This window comes from Nipponia nippon, unplaced genomic scaffold (assembly GCF_047370975.1).
Source record: "Nipponia nippon isolate SJK-2023a ecotype South Korea unplaced genomic scaffold, ASM4737097v1 scaffold_29, whole genome shotgun sequence".
Classification (NCBI taxonomy): Eukaryota; Metazoa; Chordata; class Aves; order Pelecaniformes; family Threskiornithidae; genus Nipponia; species Nipponia nippon.
This window is the reverse complement of record NW_028262346.1, coordinates 3,256,822-3,279,998: the sequence shown is the minus strand read 5'-3', so window position 1 is coordinate 3,279,998 and position 23,177 is coordinate 3,256,822. Positions and strand designations below refer to the sequence as shown.

General features: G+C 42.1%; 1 protein-coding gene across 1 annotated transcript; it reads left to right on the top strand.

The window, feature by feature from the left end:
• Positions 1–18,713: 18,713 nt before the first annotated feature.
• LOC148054944 (endogenous retrovirus group K member 5 Gag polyprotein-like) lies at positions 18,714–20,450 on the top strand. The gene has a single exon (XM_087763645.1). It carries the CDS (start codon positions 18,714–18,716, stop codon positions 20,448–20,450), a length of 1,737 nt encoding a protein of 578 aa, XP_087619771.1.
• The last annotated feature ends 2,727 nt before the right edge of the window (positions 20,451–23,177 follow it).

The window sequence follows — 23,177 nt, the reverse complement described above, 5'->3', positions numbered from 1 at the left end:
TTAAACTCATAATTCTAAAAGGAGACAGGACTAGAATGAAAAACATCTTTGTATCATATGAGTGCCTCATCACTAGGATATTGGTCTTTTTCACTTTGTTGTTCCTTGCCTGAAGCCTACACTCCTCCCCAGATTCCATGACAGTGGTGCCCCAGCACAAAGAAAATAGCTGTCACCGCTGCGATGGCCCAGGGCTTAAATGATAGATGCTACAATAATGAGCACTATGGTGCCTAAGATCCTTTGTGTCTCACCAAAAAGGGATAATACTAATCTCTGATAAAGTGTGTTTCATTAGGAGATCTCAGAACTTTTCTATGGAAGTCAATAACATTGTTTTACAGGCAAGACACCAAGTGAATTATTCAGCTGTAAAGTGGCTAAACTGAAAATAAAACCAAACCCTAAGCCATTAGATACTCCTAACAGTTGGATGGACAATCTTCCCAGCTCAGCCTCATATATATTTGGAAAACAGCTAGTGTCTGTTCTGAATATTTTTTCATCAAATGAAGTTTTGTTATTGAGGTATGAGCTTTACCATTTCAAAGCCTGAGATCTCCTCTCTGCTTCTTTGCTTCTTGCATCATTCCTTTCATGGAGTACACGAAGAAGGTACCCAGGTGATTCATGGCATAACTAATGTGTTTTCCAAGTGGATATGATACCACAATATATATTTAGAGAGTGAACATGAGCCACTTGGGTAGGCTTTCAAATAAAATTCATAAGTAAACATTAGAATACTACATAGGTTTCATATAAAGAACCCAAAATATTCTTTAAGCCAAGTTTCTTGGTCCTACTATGGCAGTAAAGAAAAAGCTTGTGTGGTGAAGTACAAAGCATATCTGAAACTAGTACATCATTAGGTAAAAATACCGAGTTACCTTGAAAAAAATCCATAATTCTTTACTTCTCCCCATTTCTTTTCTGCTGCCTGCCTCCTTTCTTTCCCCCCAGCCTCTCCACAAACTCAGTCTTTTTTGCTGGGTATACTGGAAAATAAATTAGTTGTATTTGTGCTATCAGGGAGTCTGTAATTAGGGGAATATTTGTCTTTTTCTGCTTCCCTTGTGGTTTCTGTCAAAGGCTCAAGTGTGTAGGTTATCTCTCTCTTTAACTCTATTGTGCTTTAACTTAGAAGGGAAAGAAAATAGGAAAGATATTTTATCTCCTTATGTACCTGTCCTGGTTTCAGCTGGGATAGCGTTGATTTTCCTTCCTAGTAGCTGGTATACTGCTGTGTTTTGGATTTAGGATGAGAATAATGTTGATAACACACTGATGTTTTAGTTGTTGCTAAGTAGTGCTTACACCAGTCAAGGACTTTTCTGCTTCCCATGCTCAGCCCAGTGTATAAGAAGCTGGGAGGGGGCACAGCCAGGACAGCTGACCCAGACTGGCCAAAGGGCTCTTCCATACCATATGACATCATGCTCAGTATATAAACTGGGGAGAGTTGGCCGGGGGGCAGCGGTTGCTGCTCGGGGACATGCTGGGCATTGGTCGGTGGGTGGTGAGCCAATTGTATAGTGTATCGCTTGCTTTGTATATTATTATTATATTTTATTATTATTATTATTACTATTACTATAATTATTAAACTATTACTACTATTATTATTATTATTACTACTATTATTACTATATTACTACCATTCTATTTCATTTTACTTCAATTATTAAACTGTTCTTATCTCTACCCACGAGTTTTCTGACTTTCACCCTTCCAATTCTCTCCCCCACCCCAGTGGGGTGGGGGGAGTGAGCGAGCGGCTGTGTGGTGCTTAGTTGCTGGCTGGGGTTAAACCACGACAGTCCTTTTTGGCGCCCAACGTGGGGCACAAAGGGTTTGAGATAATAACAGATTAACCAGAGTGTATTAAGGAATTTGTACCTGTTAACAGTTGCCGGTCATAATATTGATTCATCTGTTCTCGGTATTAGTCTCCCTGATCTGCACCACGCTCTTGTTTTTGCAGTACATGTTAAAGATTGGTGTTGGGTGTTGCAGTTTGCTGTGCTCTGCAGTGATCAGTGATGTTTTGCCTGGGAGATTTGTTATTAAAACACTGACCTTGAGCGCTATCTGGTATTTGGGTTCTGTAGTGAAGCCGTTACTGTACTTCGGGTACCACCTCATGGAGACAATTAGCAATTATACCTCTTCCTCTGAGAGGGTTTTTTATGGAGGAAATAATGCAGAATGGCACCTTTGTTGCTTTCTTCTATGATGTTTCCTCCTTCATTACAACAACTTTTCAGTATCTTGAACATCCTTGGGTAGTTAAGATATATCTATTGGTAGTTCTTGGGAATATTGTTTCGGTTTTGTCTAAGGTTAATAAGCAGCTTAAGAATATCATCCAGAGATCTGCTCCAAGGCTGGATAGTTAAGAGTGGCAGGGTGTGTGGGAGAGCATGGGCAAATGTCTAGGACAGTGGGCACCTCCAATGTTTTGGAACTTCACCCCTGAACAAGTGCAGAATCCTGAAAAAATAGTAAAGTATTTGGAAAAAGTATGTTGTCACCCTGGCAACTCCAGAGAGACACAAATCACTGCAATGTGCTGGGGCCTGGCCCATGCCTACCGAGCCCTATTCAACACTATTCGGTACCCTCGAGGGGAAGAGAAGGTCTCTGGATCTGACAACAAAATGACAGACGCTGCGGCTGTGCCAGCCACTGCGCCAGCCCCCGCAGCTGTGCCAGCCCCTGCGACAACCCCACGGCTGCGCCAGCCCCTGCGCCAGCCCCTGCGGCTGCGCCAGCCCCTGCCACAGGCACTGCAGCTGTGCCAGCCCCCACGACAGGCACTGCGGCTGATCCAGAGAACCAACCCGTGCCAGTATCAGTTGCCCCTATACAGAAGAAAAAAAATACACAAGAAAATCAACTCGTTTAGTAAGGGCTGATGATGAGCTAGGGCCATCAAGAGAACAGGAGGAGGAAGAGGCAGAACCCACAAATGAGATGGTAACCACCCGATCCCTGTCCCTGAGTGAGCTGCGAGATATGCGAAAAGATTTCAGTTGTCATCCAGGCGAGCACATCATCACCTGGCTCCTCCAATGCTGGGATAATGGGGCCAGTAGCCTGGAATTAGAGGGTAGGGAAGCCAAGCAGCTGGGATCCCTTTCTAGGGAAGGGGGCATTGACAAAGCGATTGGAAAAGGGGCAAAAGCCCTCAGCCTTTGGAGGCGACTCCTGTCAGGCGTGAAGGAAAGGTATCCCTTCAAGGAAGACATTATATGTCACCCAGGCAAGTGGACCACCATGGAGAGAGGTATCCAGTACCTGAGGGAATTAGCTGTGTGGAAGTGATTTATAATGACTTGGACAATGAGCAGTTATCCAAAGATCCAGATGAAGTCCAGTGCACACGACCCATGTGGTGGAAGTTTGTACGGAGCGCACCATCATCGCACGCAAACTCATTGGCAATAATGACCTGGAAAGATGAAGAGGGACCAACGGTGGATGAAATGGCTAGCCAACTCCGACAATATGAGGAAAGTCTCTCTTCCTCCCTACGGGCCTGTGTCTTGGCTGTGGAGAAACTGTCCCAGAAGGTCCAGCAACTCGAAGTGGATATATCCTACTCCTCACCTGTACGGGACAGTATCTCAGCCATTAGGAGTCAGCGTCCCTCTGCTCAAGAGAGAAGATATAGTGGATACACACCACGGGGCACCCTGTGGTTTTATCTGCGTGACCATGGAGAGGACATGAGGAAGTGGGATGGAAAAATCTACCTCGACCCTAGAGGCATGGGTACGTGAGTTGCAAGGAAAAACAACTACAAAAGGGGGTTCTCCCAGGAAAATTGCTGCTCCAGTTTCCAGTGAGCAAGAAGTGAGTAACGAATGCTATGACCAGGACTAGAGGGGCCCTGCCTCCAGCCAGGTGGAGAAAAGGGACAACCGGGTGTACTAGACTATGTGGATTCGATGGCCTGGCACATCAGCCCCACAGGAGTATAAGGCTTTAGTAGACACTGGTGCACAGTGTACCTTAATGCCATCAAGCTATAAAGGGGCAGAACCCATCTGTATTTCTGGAGTGACAGGGGGATCCCAACAGCTGACTGTATTGGAGGCCGAAGTGAGCCTAACCAGGAATGAGTGGCAGAAGCATCCCATTGTGACTGGCCCAGAGGCTCCGTGCATCCTTGGCATAGATTACCTCAGGAGAGGGTATTTCAAGGACCCAAAAGGGTACCGGTGGGCTTTTGGTATAGCTGCCTTGGAGATGGAGGAAATTAAACAGCTGTCTACCCTGCCTGGTCTCTCAAAGGACCCCTCTGTTGTGGGGTTGCTGAGGGTCAAAGAACAACAGGTACCAATTGCTACCACAACAGTGCAGCGGCGGCAATATCGCACCAACAGAGACTCCCTGATTCCCATCCATAAATTGATTCGTTGACTGGAGAGCCAAGGAGTGATCAGCAAGACTCGCTCACCTTTTAACAGTCCCATATGGCCAGTGCGAAAGTCTAATGGAGAGTGGAGACTAACAGTAGACTATCGGGGCCTGAATGAAGTCACGCCGCCACTGAGCGCTGCCGTGCTGGGCATGCTAGAACTTCAATATGAATTGGAGTCAAAGGCAGCCAAGTGGTATGCCACCATTGACATCGCTAATGCATTTTTCTCAATTCCTTTGGCGGCAGAGTGCAGGCCACAGTTTGCTTTCACTTGGAGGGGGGTCCAGTACACCTGGAATCGACTGCCCCAGGGGTAGAAACACAGCCCCACCATTTGCCATGGACTGATCCAGACTGCATTGGAACAGGGTGGGGCTCTGGAACACCTGCAATACATTAATGACATCATCGTGTGGGGCAACACAGCAGAATAGGTTTTTGAGAAAGCGAAGAAAATAGTCCAACTCCTTCTGGAGGCTGGCTTTGCCATAAAACAAAGTAAGGTCAAGGGACCTGCACAGGAGATCCAGTTTTTAGGAATAAAATGGCAAGATGGACGTTTTCAGATCCCAATGGATGTAATCAACAAAATCACAGCCATGTCTGCACTAACCAGCAAAAAGGAAACACAAGCTTTCTTGGGCATTGTGGGTTTTTGGAGAATGCATATTCCAAATTACAGTCTGATCGTAAGCCCTCTCTATCAAGTGACCTGGAAGAAGAACGATTTCAAATGGGCCCTGAGCAACGACAGGCCTTTGAACAAATTAAACAGGAGATAGTCCATGCAGTAGCCCTTGGGCCAGTCCGGGCAGGACAAGATGTAAAAAATGTGCTCTACACTGCAGCCGGGGAGAATGGCCCTACCTGGAGCCTCTGGCAGAAAGCACCAGGGGAGACTCGAGGTCGACCCCTAGGGTTTTGGAGTCGGGGATACAGAGGATCCGAGGCTGGCTGTACTCCAACTGAAAAAGAGATATTGGCAGCATATGAAGGGGTTCGAGCCGCTTCAGAAGTGATTGGTACTGAAGCACAGCTCCTCCTGGCACCCTGACTGCCAGTGCTGGGCTGGATGTTCAAAGGGAGGGTCCCCTGTACACATCATGCAACTGATGCTACGTGGAGTAAGTGGGTCGCACTGATCACACAACGGGCTCGAATAGGAAACCCCAGTCGCCCAGGAATCTTGGAAGTGATCAAGGACTGTCCAGAAGGCAAAGATTTTGGAATATTGCCCCAGGAGGAGGTGACGCGTGCTGAAGAGGCCCCGCTGTATAATAAACTACCAGAAAGTGAGAAGCAATATGCCCTGTTCACTGATGGGTCCTGTCGTCTTGTGGGGAAGCATCGGAGGTGGAAATCTGCTGCAAGGAATCCTGTACGACAAGTTGCAGAAATAACTGAAGGAGAAGGTGAATCGAGTCAGTTTGCAGAGGTGAAAGCCATCCATCTGGCTCTAGATATTGCTGAATGAGAAAAGTGGCCAATGCTCTATCTCTATACTGATTCATGGATGGTGGCAAATGCCCTGTGGGGGTGGTTGCAGCAATGGAAGCAGAGCGACTGGCAGCGCAGAGGCAAACCCATCTGGGCTGCCGCATTGTGGCAAGATATTGCTGCCCGGATAGAGAACCTGGCTGTAAAAGTACGTCACGTAGATGCTCACATACCCAAGAGTCGGGCCACTGAAGAACATCAAAACAATCAGCAGGTGGATCAGGCTGCTAAGATTGAAGTGGCTCAAGTGGACCTGGACTGGCAACATAAGGGTGAATTATTTCTAGCTCGGTGGGCCCATGACACCTCAGGCCATCAAGGAAGAGATGCAACATATAGATGGGCTCCTGATCGAGGGGTGGACTTGACCATGGACGCTATTGCACAGGTTATCCATGAATGCGAAACATGTGCTGCAATCAAGCAAGCCAAGCGGTTCAAGCCTCTCTGGTATGGAGTATGGTGGCTGAAATATCAATATGGGGAGGCCTGGCAGATTGGTTAGATCACACTCCCACAAACCCGCCAAGGCAAGCGCCATGTGCTTACAATGGTGGAAGCAACCACCGGATGGCTGGAAACATATCCTGTACCCCATGCCACCACCCAGAACACTATCCTTGGCCTTGAAAAGCAAGTCCTGTGGCGACATGGCACCCCAGAAAGAATTGAGTCAGACAATGGGACTCATTTCCGAAACAGCCTCATAGACACCTGGGCCAAAGAGCATGGCATTGAGTGGGTATATCACATCCCCTATCATGCACCAGCCTCTGGGAAATCGAACGATACAATGGACTGTTAAAGACTACACTGAAAGCAATGGGTGGTGGGACATTCAAACACTGGGATACACATTTAGCAAAGGCCACTTGGTTAGTCAACACTAGGGGATCTGCCAATCGAGCTGGCCCTGCCCAGTCAAGACTTTTACGTACTGTAGAGGGGGATAAAGTCCCTGTAGTGCACCTAAAAAATATGACGGGGAAGACAGTCTGGGTTACTCCTGCTTCAGGCAGAGGTAAACCCATTCGTGGGATTGCTTTTGCTCAAGGACCGGGGTGCACTTGGTGGGTGATGCAGGAGGATGGGGAAGTCCGATGTGTACCTCAAGGGGATTTGATTTTGGGTGAAAATAGCCAATGAACTGAATTGTATGATGTTAATTGCTATATAATACTGGATGTCATCACTTCAATGATTACTATGTGCCATATCAACAGTATACAGTAAGAATCACTCAAATTAATGAAGAATGAACTTTGAGGAAACCAAGCAAAGTGCAGTGGTGATTGATAGAACCAGAACTGACTTCAGCATACAACAATCCAACACCACACAACATCTCTCCTGCCCTGAAAGACTGTTATGATGGATGAAGCCCAAAGTCATGGACTAAATGAACTCAACAAATGTTTTAGAGGGATAGCCTATAGACTAAGGAAATTATATCTATGTGTGTGTGTATATCTATATCTATCAATATCTATCTATACCTATCTCAAAAGACTGGAAAAGTGGTGGTGATTAATTGGAATGTATTGGAAAGTGTAAGACCTGGGCATGGCATATATGGTATGGAATAAGGGGTGGATATTGTCCTGGTTTCAGCTGGGATAGCATTGATTTTTCTTCCTAGTAGCTGGTATAGTGCTTTGTGGTGTTTAGTTGCTGGCTGGGGTTAAACCACGACAGTACCATATAAGGATCAGTTCCATTGTGGTAGTATCCATATGTCTCTCCTGTTTCACTTGTCCACAAATTGTTTGAGCCAACTGACCAAACTGAAACAAAAAACAAGAATGTGATTTAGATAAGATTTCTTCTGGGTTACTAAATTTTTGAAAGTCTGGGTAACAGTGCTGGTTTGTGCAGTCTCTATTCTTCTTTGAGCTTATTTTAGGTATGATTTTCTGTAATTTTTAGAAAAGTAAAAAAAAAAAAGAGGAGGAAAAAGTCATTTTAGCAATGAACCATTTGATGTAGTTGTTTCTTCCATTTGTAGTATAATTGCATTTCCTTATTACTAATATGAATATAGAAATATCTTGAAACCTCACATTAGTTCAGTTAAACTTGAATGGTCAACCAAACATGTACGTTTCTCACCATGCATATATCTTCATCCTTTAAAATGCAGGGAACAATTTCACAATATAAAATTTTTGCCTCAGATTTCAAAGATCTTCTGGGGCCAGTCAGTCTGCGACTTCTCTGAATGGAGTAAATTAGCATTTCCTATTATCCCTTCCCAAATCCAGAGTGCTATGGAAAGAACAAAACCAACAACAACAAATCATCCAGAATCAGATAAATCAGTTCAAATTACTCAAGTCTTGTAAATTTGATCAAAATTTTGTGCAAAACATATTTTAGGGAGCAAGTCTAGTGTGGTGTGAGAGTCTTTTTTTTTTTCCCCCCTCAAATGACTTGCTCTGTGTTTTGCATTAAATCTATGTTGTACTGAAGTACTTAGCTGTGTGCCCATGGAGAGCTTCATGTGCTCTGATTTGACCACATACTTAAGCACTTTGTAAAATAAACATTATGGTGATTGAGCAATAAATGTGATATGGGTGAAGCCAGTTGCATTTAGTAGTGCTTTTCACATTGCCAAACATGAAATGTGTCTGACCTCTTTATATATGCAACATACTTCCCATAAACTTGCATTTTGCATGCTATAGTGTCCAAATTTTCTGCTTCATCTTTTTTTTCCTGATTTTGCATTTAACTGCACAAAGAAGAAATTACTTGCTTGGACAAAAAAGAAAAGAAAAAGAACACAGCCTACATTCTAATGTTTAACACTGGTGCTAATTCTGAATACTCTTTTCTTGGCTGATTTGCTTTCTGGCTATAGAAAGCAACCAGTAAGAAAGGGCAAGATTCTGAATGAGACAGAGGCAAAAACATAGCACGGGGCAAACTGTAATATTCATCTTGGAGGTCACATCGATAACAAAAATCAGCTGTTTATTTCAATAAAAATCATAGGAAAGTTTTGATTAAATAATAAGGGTATGTTAACCATGATTTCTTTGAATACTTTTAAAGCAAATATAGGGGAGAGTGGAGGAAATCTCTTTTTCACTGAGAAACAACATTTTCTCTGTAAGAGGATTTTGCATTGCGATACAGTTATTTAATTCCTTTATTTTGACATAAAAATACTACCACTTTCAAAACCTGAGACATGTCAAAGTGTTAGGCATCTCCTGAGACTCTATGGTAACCAGTGCCATTTTCCAGTTTTCCATTTGCATTGCGTTTGCTGGCTCTCATATGTCTCTCCCAGAGAACTACCTGGATCCTACAGGACTGGCTCAGAACAAGCTCAACAAGTGGGAAGGAAGTAAATGCTGTATGGTCTCCTAATCCACAGCAAAAGAATGAACATGTCCTGGAGGATTCCCTCCATGTCCGCTGTGGCTTGTTAGAGCATTTCCCCATTTCATTAATCTGTGCACATCTCTGATAGTCTGTTTATGTAAAGTTGCATGATATGAAAATGTTTTCTAACGGCAGCTGTATTCAAACTGATCAGGTGCCTAACACTTTGACATGTCTCAGGTTTGAGATATCCTGTCAATATAGAGGGATTATGTTAGTGTGTCACTGATGCATGGGAAATTGCTCTACTGTGATACCACCAAGATCTTTAATTTCTACAAGATAAGAGATAACAGTGTTCATAAAGTACACTAGTTTTCCAATGGAATTTGGGTGCTTAAGCACCTTAGGGTTTTGTTGTTGTTTTTTTGGGGGAGGGGGGGAAGGTGTTCTGACAATGCAGCCTATCTTTGAATTTACATATAATATGCCCACAAGAAGAAAGAACTGTAAATTTATTCACTGTTTTTTCACCATCTTCTTTTCAGACCAGGCCTACACAGAAATGCAGTTGTGCTAATTTAGACCTAAGTTAATTTAGCCCAGCATGTTGCATCTGACAATAGCCAAAAGCAGAAGTGTAGAGTAAGAACAAGGTGTGTATAGAAATAGTCCCCAGAATATTATCCCAGGCTGAATTCTTGTCCATGTTTGTTGGTTCATTTTTATTGCAGACTGTTCTACAAAAAGCAGTGTATTACCTCCAACTCTGCTGGGCTACCCAGGTCTAGGGGCCAACCACATAAAACACACTGAACAAGCTTCCCAAGTGCCCTGGTTTCAGCTGGGATAGAGTTAATTTTCTTCCTAGTAGCTGGTATACTGCTGTGTTTTGGATTTAGGATGAGAATAATGTTGATAACACACTGATGTTTTAGTTGTTGCTAAGCAGTGCTTACACTAGTCAAGGACTTTTCTGCTTCCCATGCTCTGCCAGGTGCACAAGAAGCTGGGAGGGGGCACAGCCAGGACAGCTGACCCAGACTGGCCAAAGGGCTATTCCATACCACATGATGTCATGCTCAGTATATAAACTGGGGAGAGTTGGCCGGGGGGCAGTGATCACTGCTCGGGGATGTGCTGGGCATTGGTTGGCTGGTGGTGAGCAATTGTATAGTGTATATCACTTGCTTTGTATATTTTTATTATATTATTATATTATTATATTATTATATTATTATATTATTATATTATTATATTATTATATTATTATATTATTATTATATTATTATTATTACTGTTACTACTATTCTATTTCATTTTACTTCAATTATTAAACTGTTCTTATCTCAACCCACGAGTTTTCTGACTTTCACCCTTCCAATTCTCTCCCCCATCCCACTGGGGTGGGGGGAGTGAGCGAGTGGCTGTGTGGTGCTTAGTTGCTGGCTGGGATTAAACCACGACACCAAGACACTGGACGGACAGCAAGAAATATGAGATCTTCCTCAAAAATGCAGAAGATATTGTTTTCCTCAGATGCTGATGAGATCTAGTAAAAATTTTCTTGCAGTCTGAATCGGGAGTCAGTCATCTGGGGAACAGCAAAGCCAGAAAACCTAAAGTTCACAAAGAATTCCTCTTGAGTCCTGACTGCCACAAAGTTATTTTTTACAGCCCATTCTCATTGTTGATTTTGCCACCTGGTTCTTGAATATCCTTGTAGTATGTTGGCTACTTCTGTAGGTAATCTATTCCATTGTCTATTGGTTTGCCTTGTAAGAGAACATTTACAAATGTGTGAAGATGTGGATAGAACAAAAAAAGTTCTGGTCATACATATTTAAAAGTGAAGTTGCATGAGGCTTCAACTTAGAAGATAACACTGTATATTTATTTATCTTTTTAAAGCATTGTTGTAGTTCCTGGAGCTCTGCTTGACATCTTATCTATCATGGTGCTTCCACTGAATATTCTAACACTGTGCTGCTTTTAATCTTCAGTTGTAAACAAAAGCTTATTTTTTCATACCACCATCACAACCTGACAAAAGAAGAGGCTGAATATTGATTTATCTGCTGAAAGAAACTGTCCAAAGATAATTCAAAATACCCCCCGATCTACTAAATATCCATTAAGTGCCGTGTTCTTCTTTTCTTTTCTTATTTGGATTCTCACAGACCATGTTTGTAGGAAGCATATTCCAGGAGCTGAAAGCTGAAACTACTTCATGATTGTAACTTTTTGATTTGCACTAGGCACCATAAAGGGAAGAATGTTAAATCAGTGGTATAGTGCACTCTCACCTTGAATACTATGTTCCATTTTGGTCAACTGAACATGGCAGGAATAGAACAGTCTGGAGAAAAGCAATGAAAATGACTAAGGTTTCCAGATCAGGAGAGATTAAAAACCCTGGAACTATTTAGGTCTTGGTTCCCCTAGTCCTTACTCCCATCTGTAATTCACCTGGCATCATGAAAGATTAACCAGAGCTGGCTGAGGCTTGGACTACTGACATTGTTTATCTGCAAAAGCATTACCAGGTCCCTTATCACTGCATATCTACATTATATTCTTCCTTTAATACAGTGAAGTCAGTGGCACAAGCATGTATTTAAGGGCAGCAGGACTGTGTCCTTAATCTGGGGACCATGAGGACAAAGTAAAAGAAAACGTTTTCTTTTAGATTAGAAATTACTTGAGAAACATATTTTTATCGTAATATAAGTGTACAATGCCTAGCAGAGTCTGTTCCAATGCTTCCAAAATATAAATATGAAATATGAAGAAAGACGGAGCTAGCAGTGATATATAAATAATAAGTGACATGGAAAAAGACCATTAGGAGTGCTTTTAATTTAGTTCTGTCTTAATTATGCTATTAGGGTAATGTCACCAGATGATGCATTTATAGACAGTGTTCCAAATTCTTTTTCCTAGAATGCACAGAAAGGATTTATCCAGAAAACATATTTTATAGTATTATTAACCCTTTACATTGGAAGCTCTGTAGGTATCAGGAGAGTTTACTCTCTTCTTTTATTCAACTTGTATGCCAAAGTTGGTTCTGAGAACTGGATAACTGGTGGTTAGATACAGATACTTTTTGACCATCTCTGTGCCAAGGTGGTTGTACTCATATTGAACAAGTAAGTTATAACGTTTCATGTCATTAATTGGCAAGTCCAAGATACTAGGTAGCTCTCAACAGAGGGACACAATGAAGCGATTAATGGTCAAAATAACTAAATAACTAGTAATAAATCATTTAAAAAATCAAATTACTTGATATTCAGCTCTGGCCCACTGTACCTAGGAAGTCAGAGTAAAAAGCTATGATTACCCTTTTCGTAAAATGGATTGTTTATACTTCCACCAGAAATATGCAGATAAGAGAAGAACATCAAAATTCATAACTGCTCAGATTTTTCAGAAATACTCATCAATTTTTAGGGAAAGAAAATGTTACCATCAGGCCTCTGTGGGTAGAGATCAAACACAGAGCTGAAACACTGCAGTTTGTTACCATTCATCACAGAACAGAGGTAACCTCACTAAGGGCCTCCCTCTTAGCCTTTTATAAACAACATACCAGGTATGTTAGGGTTTTTTTGAAAAACAAACCAAAGCAAACCAACACAAAACAAAACTAAAAAAACCCAGAATCTTTACTCAGTGAAATAGGTTTAAGTTAATATATTTTTTTTTCTTGTGTCTGCACAGGGTTATGAGCAATCATACAATCTGAAGCTCAGGTGAAAAATGTTAGTGTCATCAGATGTTGTTATTTGATCCTGAAGCTGATCTTTTACATACCCAAATTGAAAATGAGGTGTTTTGAAAGCAGGCAATGGGTGCTGAGTACTTCAAACATCTTTCTTTGAACACTTGAGAAAAATCCCTCTTTGTTACAGGTATTTCTGGTGTTTCACATCTGTGGTATGTAATGTCATGGGAGTGTCCTTTGTCATTCTGCATTAATGGTGCCTGTCAGGCACAGAGCACTAATACCTTACAGTCAGACTTGTGACCTGGCACATCTATCTTACAGATGGCACCTTTGCTTATACCTGAGTTTGCCTGTATAAATTCTAAACAGAGTTTTTTAAATTTGTAATTAAAAGCTTTTTAAGGAGTTTGACATGCAGCTCCTGTTGCTAATCCAATCCTTCAGACTCAAAAGTCATCTTTCTTGCATGGTAAGAGAGGGAAAAAGAACTCACCTGGGAATCTAGGCAGCCACCCACTACATCATTTTTCTTCCTTCAGCAATCAAAAAATCCAGATTTTAATATCTGCTAATGGGCTAAGAACATGCAAACCTTCATCTCTGTCACATTCTGAGCAGTCACTGTTTGATGAAGCACTGGAAAAAGCCCTTAGGTGCCATTGAGGCCAACAGGGTAAAAATATGTATTTAAATGTATTTCCACTCTGTGTAGCTGGAATCAAGACTTGCTCACACATCCTACAGGTGTCTGCTGCAGACTTGCTGGGCAAAGGAAAAGATCCTAGCCTAGAACTTTCTGCAGACAATGAGAAAAGAGAAAGGACTGGCATCACGGAATCCTTAGTCTCTAGCAATACAGCCTGACGCATATGAAGAACTCTCAATAGCACATTATCAACCAGTAGGAGAAAAATATATGTGTGTATATATATATTTGTATTTTAAGGTCAAAATATTTTGACCTAAGGACAATCCTTTCTCAGAATCTCTTTTGGAGTTCCATTCACAAAGCAAAGAACAAAAGCTTACTCTAGTATTTAAAAACTTTTTTTAGAAAGCTCAAAGAGACACTATAAAAGGTCATTTTACCAGGAATTTCTCATTATCAAACTCTCAGAGAGTAATGAAACAGAAATTTTAAAAGTGAATGATACAAACTATACAAATGGAGGAAGAAAGGCAAGCAAGCTCATGTAAAAGCCACACAAAATGGATAAAAATGCAATTTTCTATTTTCAGAAATCAATAAGCTAAGACATTTGGAAAAAAAACACAAACTTTTTTCTTAATAATTTTACCAAAAATATTTATCAATTTTTCAACATTGAGAAAATTGAGTAGTCACTTGGCCATCTTAAATTTCACTTCCTCAATTTCTTCTGCCAAACTGGTTTATATTTTTCATAACTTGCTATGTCTTCCTCCCAGTCTGAACTTCTTAGGTCTGTAATTGTCATTGGAGCTTACTCAACTTCTTTATTCTTCTGTTAGTAATTCAATGTCTTCCTTTAAACCAAAGCAATTTGGTGCAATTATTCCACAATCTGTGCTATGTCCATTTTATGATTTTTAGTAGATTAGCAGAAGAATATATTAGTAGATTAGTAGATGATCATAAACATTTAGAGCACAATTACAGCTAAAGATATTAGGCATTACTCACAGGAATCTCTTTAGTTTTCAAATTTAAATACAGTTTCCAATTTCTTTTTGAACTGTATTTAAAGCAAAGTTTTTATGTTGATCTTAGAGACAGGCTTATCACATAAATGAGAAGTTTGAGTAGATTGTTCAGAAACTTTGTAAAACTCTTTGTCTAGAAATAGCCAAGGTGGTTTTTTTTGTTTTGTTGGTTTGGGTTTTTTTTGTTTTAGCTAGAAGATGTTCATCCCTCTCTATGGAGGAAAAGAACAAAAAGAAAAAACCCACAACTTTTCTTATTTCCAACTGAATCTTTTACTGAAATGTACTCTTTGTGACTAATGTTAATCCACATGACACAGTCTTAACCAGACTAATGGCAGAGATACTACCACCTTTTTCCCCCACCATTATAAGATCATAATCTGTTTTAGTCAAAGATCAAAATCCTCCTGCAGTAGATCTTAAGCAATCAGTTTTAAATGCGTCATGTCAGATTGGCCTTTTGCTACATTAACTTTAAACTAGCATGAATTACTCTACTTATACCTGTCCTGGCCTAATCTAATTTTACCAGTCTCCCTATGTATTATTACCTTTGGACAGCAGCTGGTCTTTTCCGTGACTGTCCATTAGTACCTCTGAACATGAGGTAACTCCACCTTCCTGATGAAAGGCTAACACAGGTGTTTAGGTGCAAGAATGCTAACACAGGTGTTTAGGTGCACCAAGATGGCTCTAGGAGGAGAAAAACTAAGTTTTTTTGTTTCTTTTTTCAATCTTATTAGTTTAATGTGCAAAAACATCCTCGTAGCCAAGGTGACTGTGCCCACCTAAGTAGCTTGCTGCTACCAACAGGGATGACTCCCTTTCTCTGCCCTCCTCCCACTGCCCCAGATATGCAGCTCTGTACTTTTTTCTGTTCAGCACTGGTTTGTGGGGTACAATTCAACTCACCAAACCAGCAGAAAATTAAGGGATCAAAATAGTAATTAAAAAAATTCAGATAATTTTCTACTTGCTTAGGTAACTGAACTGGCTCATAAGGGTTGGGAGAGGTAAGGCACATGCCAGACAGCTCAAGAGAAAGGACAGGATCATGCCAGTAGGAGTTAGAAAACACAAATAAATGTTCTCCCTTCAGTACTATAATTGGTCTCTGTGCCTTTTCACTGGCATTATTCTTGGGATTCACCTTCTCTACACTTTGATTTAATGGTATAGAAAGATTGGGTGACAGGGGTGCAGGCACAGGAAGTGGAGAGAAAAGAAACAAACTCATCAGTTTGAGGATAAACTTTGATTAACTGTTAGAATGAAGCCAGAATTGTCCCACAGACCATGGAACTACACACAGTGGTGAAGGCTAGGTTTTGAGTTAAGGCTACTCCAGACCTACTGGAGAGGAAGGCCTTAATTACAAGCCAAGGCATGGCCTGTGTCCACCTCTGGAGCACAGAGGAACCTGTACTTAGAGGGCTACCATGAAAAGTTCCTCCAAAGAGGAATTCAAAACTGATACCTAATGTAGTATTTCCACCTCTTGTGTTCTGGGAAGAGACTCTCTGTCCATCAGATATCCAAGTCCCTTAAGTGATGTGCAATTGCCACTTAAGCAGAAGCACACCACGTCACTTCCTGCCTTTGCTTATAAAATCTTTGAGAGCTTTATGTCACCTGGGTGGAGCTGCCCAAGTACTGAGCAGCTCTGTGACCTTTCCTTGTCACAATCCAGCTATACCTACATAATGCCTCTCAAACAAGCACCTTCTTTACAGCAGGCAGAAATGGATCATGAAGCAAGATTAAAGGCCTGGTCAGAGAAAAGTGACTTTCTTTCATCTCAGCCAAGGTTTCAGCTGCTCTTAAACCCCTAATTGCCGGGCCTTCACACTCCACTTCCTAGACTGAGGCATGATGTAGTCTCTTTATTTATTTATCTCCCCCTACCAGTCTTCCACAGAAAATACAGCAATACTTTTTTTATGAAGTAGGAACATTTGGCAGCACTGCAGGTGCATTTTGTCCAGTATCTCTGTTACAGCAGGCAGAAGCTAAATGGGGGATTAGGGATGCACAAATCTCAAGAGATTCAGAAGTTTATTTCTGACAGGCACCCAGGCTCTTGTTTATATACTATCCAAATACACTAGTCAAACGTCTTGTATATTCATTTCTTCAACTGCAGTGTCCTATTTGAAGACAATAGCCCAAATTCCTTTATAAGAAAGTTTCTCTGACTTCCTTCTGCTTGCCTCAAAGTCCTTAGGCTCTGTGAGTGTTAAGTAAGAATGTGTTTGTTTAGGTAGATACATATTTCTTAGGACCCAGCATTTAAATTGAGACATCCCAGGCTCATTGTACTGTGACATTAGACAAGTTAGATTATATTTGGTTTTACGTTTAGATCCAGTGATTCAAATGGTAACACAGAGCAATATATAAGCAAGGCAAGTAAGAAATAGAAAAGCGATCAGATACAGAAGCTTCTCTTTGAAAAAATTATTTTTGTGCCCAAAAAGCTTATGTGTTTTTCCAGCTAGAACAGTCAGTCTAAAACTGATATCTCTTCCCTTCTTCCCATCTTGGCTTTCTTATACCCAGGGATCAGCATTGTTTTTACATGAATAGAGAAGATACTTTGCCTGTCAAAAGTGTAACTGGGCTATCTAAGCTAAAAAAGGGGAAATGTATCATCTTTCCTTCTTTTTAACATACCAGAAAAAAAGCTGATCATTATTAGTCAGTGCTCTATGATTATAAGCCCACTATACTGGTACAGAAACACAAGTATAGGCACACAATCAGTGTGCAATCATATTTGCACAACAAAGTGTGTAAATAAACAAGCCCTGCTAAGTGCCATGCAAACATGGCTAATTTGCTTCTGGAACTGAGCTGGTACATTCAAGTGGTGGGGCAGCATGATTTAGCTGATTTCGATAGTTTGAGGTTGTCTGTATCTCAGGACCCTGTGAGATGGAGGTATTCTGAGTTGCTTGCTTTATCTCCTTTTCTTCCTAGAAATCAACCCTATAAATAGGGTGTATTGGACTCTGACTGGGGGCTTCATTTAACCTTTCCTGGCTTTGCACAACAGCAGCTTGTAAAACTACTATTTCTACTTCTTTCAACTAAAGCAGAACTACTATAAAACTAATATAAAAGAATTTCCTTCTGGTTTTAAGTCTCAGGTTAAATTAAAAAATAAAGATCCAGCAGACAAAAACAAGAAAAGATTTAAAAATTTACATAAGCAATATTTTCAGAGATTGAAAAAAAAGTTCATTATGAACCTTGGGCAAAGATTTGAGTGGTTTCTTATTTGATCAGAACCTGTTTGTTTATCCCTAACTTTAACCATATGGGAACAGTTTTATGGAGCAGGCTCATAAAATGAAAATGACAGAGTGCACACCTCAATCTGAGTCTGCTTGGGCTGTAAATATCTTGTTATCATCAGTATGATGCTCTAAACCTTAACTCCTGGATTAGCATAGTCAGTGCTGTGCTGTTGCATGTGGAAATAAACGAGATTGTGTTTTACTTTGATAAGATGCAGCTTGTTACAAACAGGTTCACAGGAATGCAGCTGTGGCCTTGAGGCTTGTTACAAACAAGTTTGTGAAACTTAGAGGCAGAAAAATAAGGATGAGATTGGATACATCCCGGAAAGAGGAATTCGCGTGCACCAGCTTGAAGAACCAATAAGTAACGCTGAGGGGATGCGTGGATGCAAGACAGTAGCCAATGAGATGGGTTTTGCTTGCTCATGAAGACTAGATCATATTATAAAAGGGATAGATTGTAAAAATAAAGTGTCGTCTTCGCTTGTCTTCACTTGTCTTCGCCGGTCTTCGCCTAAACTCATATGCGGAGTCCGTGTTTAATTGCCACAAATGGTGACCCCGACGTGATTCGGTCCCAAGAACCGCGGATGAGAGAGTGGCCGGTGGCAAGCCCAGCTGAACTTTATTGCAGCGGACCAGAGAGCTGAACTCTACTGCAGCGGACCAGAGAGCTGCTTGTCGACAATCAATCGCCTCGGGGAAAAAGAGGTGAGCAGCTGGGGACGGGAAAATGGGGGCGCAAATGTCCTCGGAAGAAAAATCTATTTTGCGTATATTTTTGCGAATCCTTGCAAAAAGGGGCATAAATTATGATGAAGGAAAGGTTCGGTTGTTGTTAACTTGGTTGCGAAAAAACGGGCAACAAGCGAACGCAGTGACTGCGTTCCAGGTGGAGACTTGGGAGGAGGCAGGAAAAGTGTTATGGGAAGCGGCCACCAGGGGGGACAGTAATGCCACAAGTGTTTTGACGACATGGCGTTTACTGAAAGACTCTTTAGAACAATTAGACCGAAAGGCTGCAGCTTCTGCTACCACTCCAGAGCTAACCCCGCAGGGCACGCCAGAAACACCGCCATCGGGTTCGTCCTCCGACATGCCTTTGCTCGCGGGTGCTCAGGCTGCACAACCCTCCACCCCCCCCGCGCCGCCGCTACCCTCTGCGCCGTTTTCTCCTTCACCTGCTCCTATGCCTTCAACAACTCTGCTAGACCTTCTGATCCCTGCAACCAGTCCTCCACTTCCCCGCCCATCCCCGGCCCCTGCTGCGTCGGCACTCTTACCGCCTTTCTCTACTGCTTCTAATGCCGATACTCCACAAACCCATAATCAATTGCCGCCCGAGGAATGGGGGGCGTCAGCCGCTGCTACAAGGTGGCAAAAGATTAGACACCAAGCATTGCAAGCGGGGGATACAGCTTTTTGTTCAGCGGTAGCGTGTCCTGTCATACGCAGCAATGGAAATGTCCCCGATGAGCATGAACCTTTTGTCTATAATGTTTTAAAAGATCTACGACAAACAGTTGCTGCACATGGACTGGGTTCTCCTTTTACACAATCCCTGCTACGGGGAACATTTACAAATGAAATAGTACCATTTGATATATGCACGCTTATTAATCTTATATTGACCCCAACGCAAAAGGTGATCTTTGAAAGCACCTGGCGTACCGCCTGCCAAAACACCACAATTATCAATATGCAGCGACAACAAGGCGACCCTTTACAAGGGGCAGGACTCCCACAACTTATGGGGGATCTGCCGCTAAATCACCCAACGTTACAGGCACGATTACGACCAGAGATATTAGCACAAGGCAGAGACCTTGCTTTACAGGCATTACTAAGAGTGCCGGATGCCGGAAGAGCGACAAAATCATTTACATCAATAAAGCAAGGGACAGGAGAGGGATATATCTCATTCTTAGATCGTCTTAAAGAGGCTTTGGAAAAACAAATCGAAAATGCAGAAGCAAGAGAGGTCCTACTCCTAAAATTAGCCTTTGAAAATGCGAATATGGACTGTAAAAAAGTGCTTTTGCCTCTGAAAAATCCCTCCTTAATGGACATGATAGAAGCTACCCAGAAGGTGGGGTCAATGTCCCATCATATGGAAACATTAGCTACAGCTTTTGCCGCCGCAATGAAAATACAGAAATCATGTTTCTTCTGTGGAAAAACTGGACATTTTAAAAGAGATTGCCCACAACTGAGAAAGAGAGGAAAACTGAGCGCACCGAGTGCATCTGGATTGTGTCCAAAATGTAAAAAAGGAAGGCATTTCGTGAACCAGTGCCAATCGAAATATGACGTAGATGGCAAACTATTGTTATCGGGAAACTCGCGAGGGAGCGCGAAAGCGGAGCGCGCTCAGACAGCAAATACGCCGTTACAAGCCTTTCCGATTGTCTCTGAGCCAACACCGTCGGCAGTGCCGGACTGGATGTTTCCACAGACACCACAATTCTAATTACGGACCGAGCAGTGCATAAAGTACCGCTACAAGCCAAGGGACCAATCGGAAATGGACTAAGTGCTCTGCTATTAGGTCGCTCCAGTGCCACCCTACAAGGACTATTTGTTTTACCAGGACTTATAGATGCTGATTATGAGGGACAATTACAAGCGATGCTATGGACTCCCTCACCTCCAGTACAGATTCCCAGAGGAAGCAAAATTGCTCAGTTAATACCATTCAAAGCGCAAGTTCGACAGGCCGAGTCAAAAACAAGAGGCACTGCAGGTTTTGGCTCCACAGGCCAGCCAGAAATCTTTTGGACACAACAAATACTAATAGTGGTCGGTCATTCTGTATGCGCCTTGTCTCTGCATCATGGAAAACCCCCTCAAATCACAGTAAGAGGCATGATCGACACCGGAGCCAACATTACCGTTATCTCTGCTCTTCATTGGCCGCAAACATGGCCACTGGTCTCTGCCCACGGTGCCATAGCAGGTATTGGTGGCTCAATGGTAGCCAAGCAAAGTGCTAATATTGTCCAAATCATTACTCCTGAGGGTCAAGTAGCATCTACAAAACCTTACATAGTGCCGGCTCCGCTAACTTTATGGGGAAGAGATGTACTAAGTGCCTGGGGGACCACTATTACCACCACTACGTCTACTTCTGCTGCACATTTTTAATAGGGGCCACTGAAGAGTGGGCCGAATATCGACCCACACTGAAACTAACCTGGAAAACAGAGGAACCGGTGTGGGTGGACCAGTGGCCCCTGACTACTGAAAAGGCCCAAGCGTTGAAAGATCTAGTGCAGGAGCAACTGGAACAAGGACATATAGTACCTACCACTAGCCCTTGGAATACGCCGGTATTTGTTATCAAGAAGAAGAGTGGAAAATGGCGATTACTGCATGACCTCCGGAAGATAAATGAAGTTATGGAGGATATGGGAGCTTTACAGCCTGGGATGCCATCACCAACAATGATTCCTCGCAATTGGATCATCCTGGTTATGGACCTAAAAGACTGTTTCTTTACCATTCCCCTTGTGAAGGAGGATGCGAAACGCTTTGCCTTCTCTGTGCCAGCAGTCAATCAATCGGAACCCATGCAAAGGTATCATTGGACTGTTCTACCGCAAGGAATGAAAAATAGCCCAACAATTTGTCAACAATACGTAGCCCGTGCTTTGTCGCCAATTCGGATGCAGTATCCGCAATTATTGTGTTACCATTACATGGACGACATTTTAATAGCCGGAAGACCGGAAATCGAGTTACAAGCAGTAGACAAAAAGAGATACGATGAGCTCTAAACAGATATGGACTTGAAGTAGCCCCTGAAAAGGTACAAAAAACTGAGCCTTGGAAATATCTGGGCTGGAAAATCTTGCAACAAACAATTGAACCCCAATCGATACAGATTAAACTGAACATCAAAACCCTAAATGACGTACAAAAAGTGTTAGGAACCATCAACTGGGTCCGGCCATATCTTGGACTGACAAATGAACAGCTAGCTCCTCTTTTTGAATTGCTAAAAGGAGATAACAACCTTGCATCTGCACGTCAGTTGACGTCTGACGCGCGACAGGCTCTGCAAGAATTCAGTCAAGCGATACAAAACCAAAAAGCACACCGTCGTGTAGAAGATCAACCCCTGCAACTTTATATATTCTCCCACAATTACCAAGCCTTAGGATTGTTAGGCCAATGGGTACCCACACTAACAGATCCATTGGTTGTTTTGGAATGGATTTTTCTGTCATACCAGCCCAAAAAGACAATTGTTACTCAATTAGAAATGCTAGCAGGTATTATCTGTAAAGGGCGAAAGCGTGCGGTCCAATTAACAGGCACGGAAGTACAACATATTTATATACCATTGACAGGGGAATATCTGGAATGGTGCCAAGCAAATAGCCTCCCATTGCAAATAGCATTGGAAGGATTTCCGGGAAAGATAGATATACATTATCCTGCCCACAAACTCATCCAATTACATTCAGAAGTTCTGATCCAGAGAACACCATTATGTCAAAATTATCCCATAGACGGGCCCACTATCTTTACAGATGGCTCTGGAAAAAACGGAAAAGCTGCCCTTGTGTGGCTTGATAACGAACAATGGCAGGAAAAGGTGTATCATACACAAGGATCTCCACAAGTGGTAGAACTCTATGCAGTGGTACAAGTTTTTACTCTATGGACTAACCAGGCTATAAACCTCGTTTCTGACTCTTTATATGTTTGCAATGTAGTTCGCAGATTAGAAAAAGCATGGCTTAAACATGTCCCGAATGAACACCTGTTTAGCCTGTTTAAACAGTTGTGGCTGTTAATTAATAATAGGCAGCATCCATATTTTGTGATGCACGTACGAAGTCATACTCAGTTACCCGGGTTCATAACAGAAGCAAATGCTAGGGCTGATCATTTAACAGCACCTGTTTGGTCAAGACAGTAACCAATGAAATAAGTTTTGCTTGCTCGTGAACACTAGATCGTATTATAAAAGGGATAGATTGTAAAAATAAAGTGTCTTCTTCGCTTGTCTTCACTTGTCTTTGCCTAAACTCATATGCGGAGTCTGTGTTTAATTGCCACTATTGAATAGTGCCAATATTTAAGTTTCTTGAGTATTTGTGAAGAGATGGAATTGAGTTGGGTGGCTTAATGGCTCTTAAGCTTTGTAGGACATTTGGAGAGCCAGTGCAAGGACTTTCTTTTAGCAAGA

What these genes read in the sequence shown, in the direction of transcription:
- LOC148054944 (XM_087763645.1), top strand. Translation starts at nt 18,714, where the DNA reads ATGGGGGCGCAAATGTCCTCGGAAGAAAAATCTATTTTGCGTATATTT.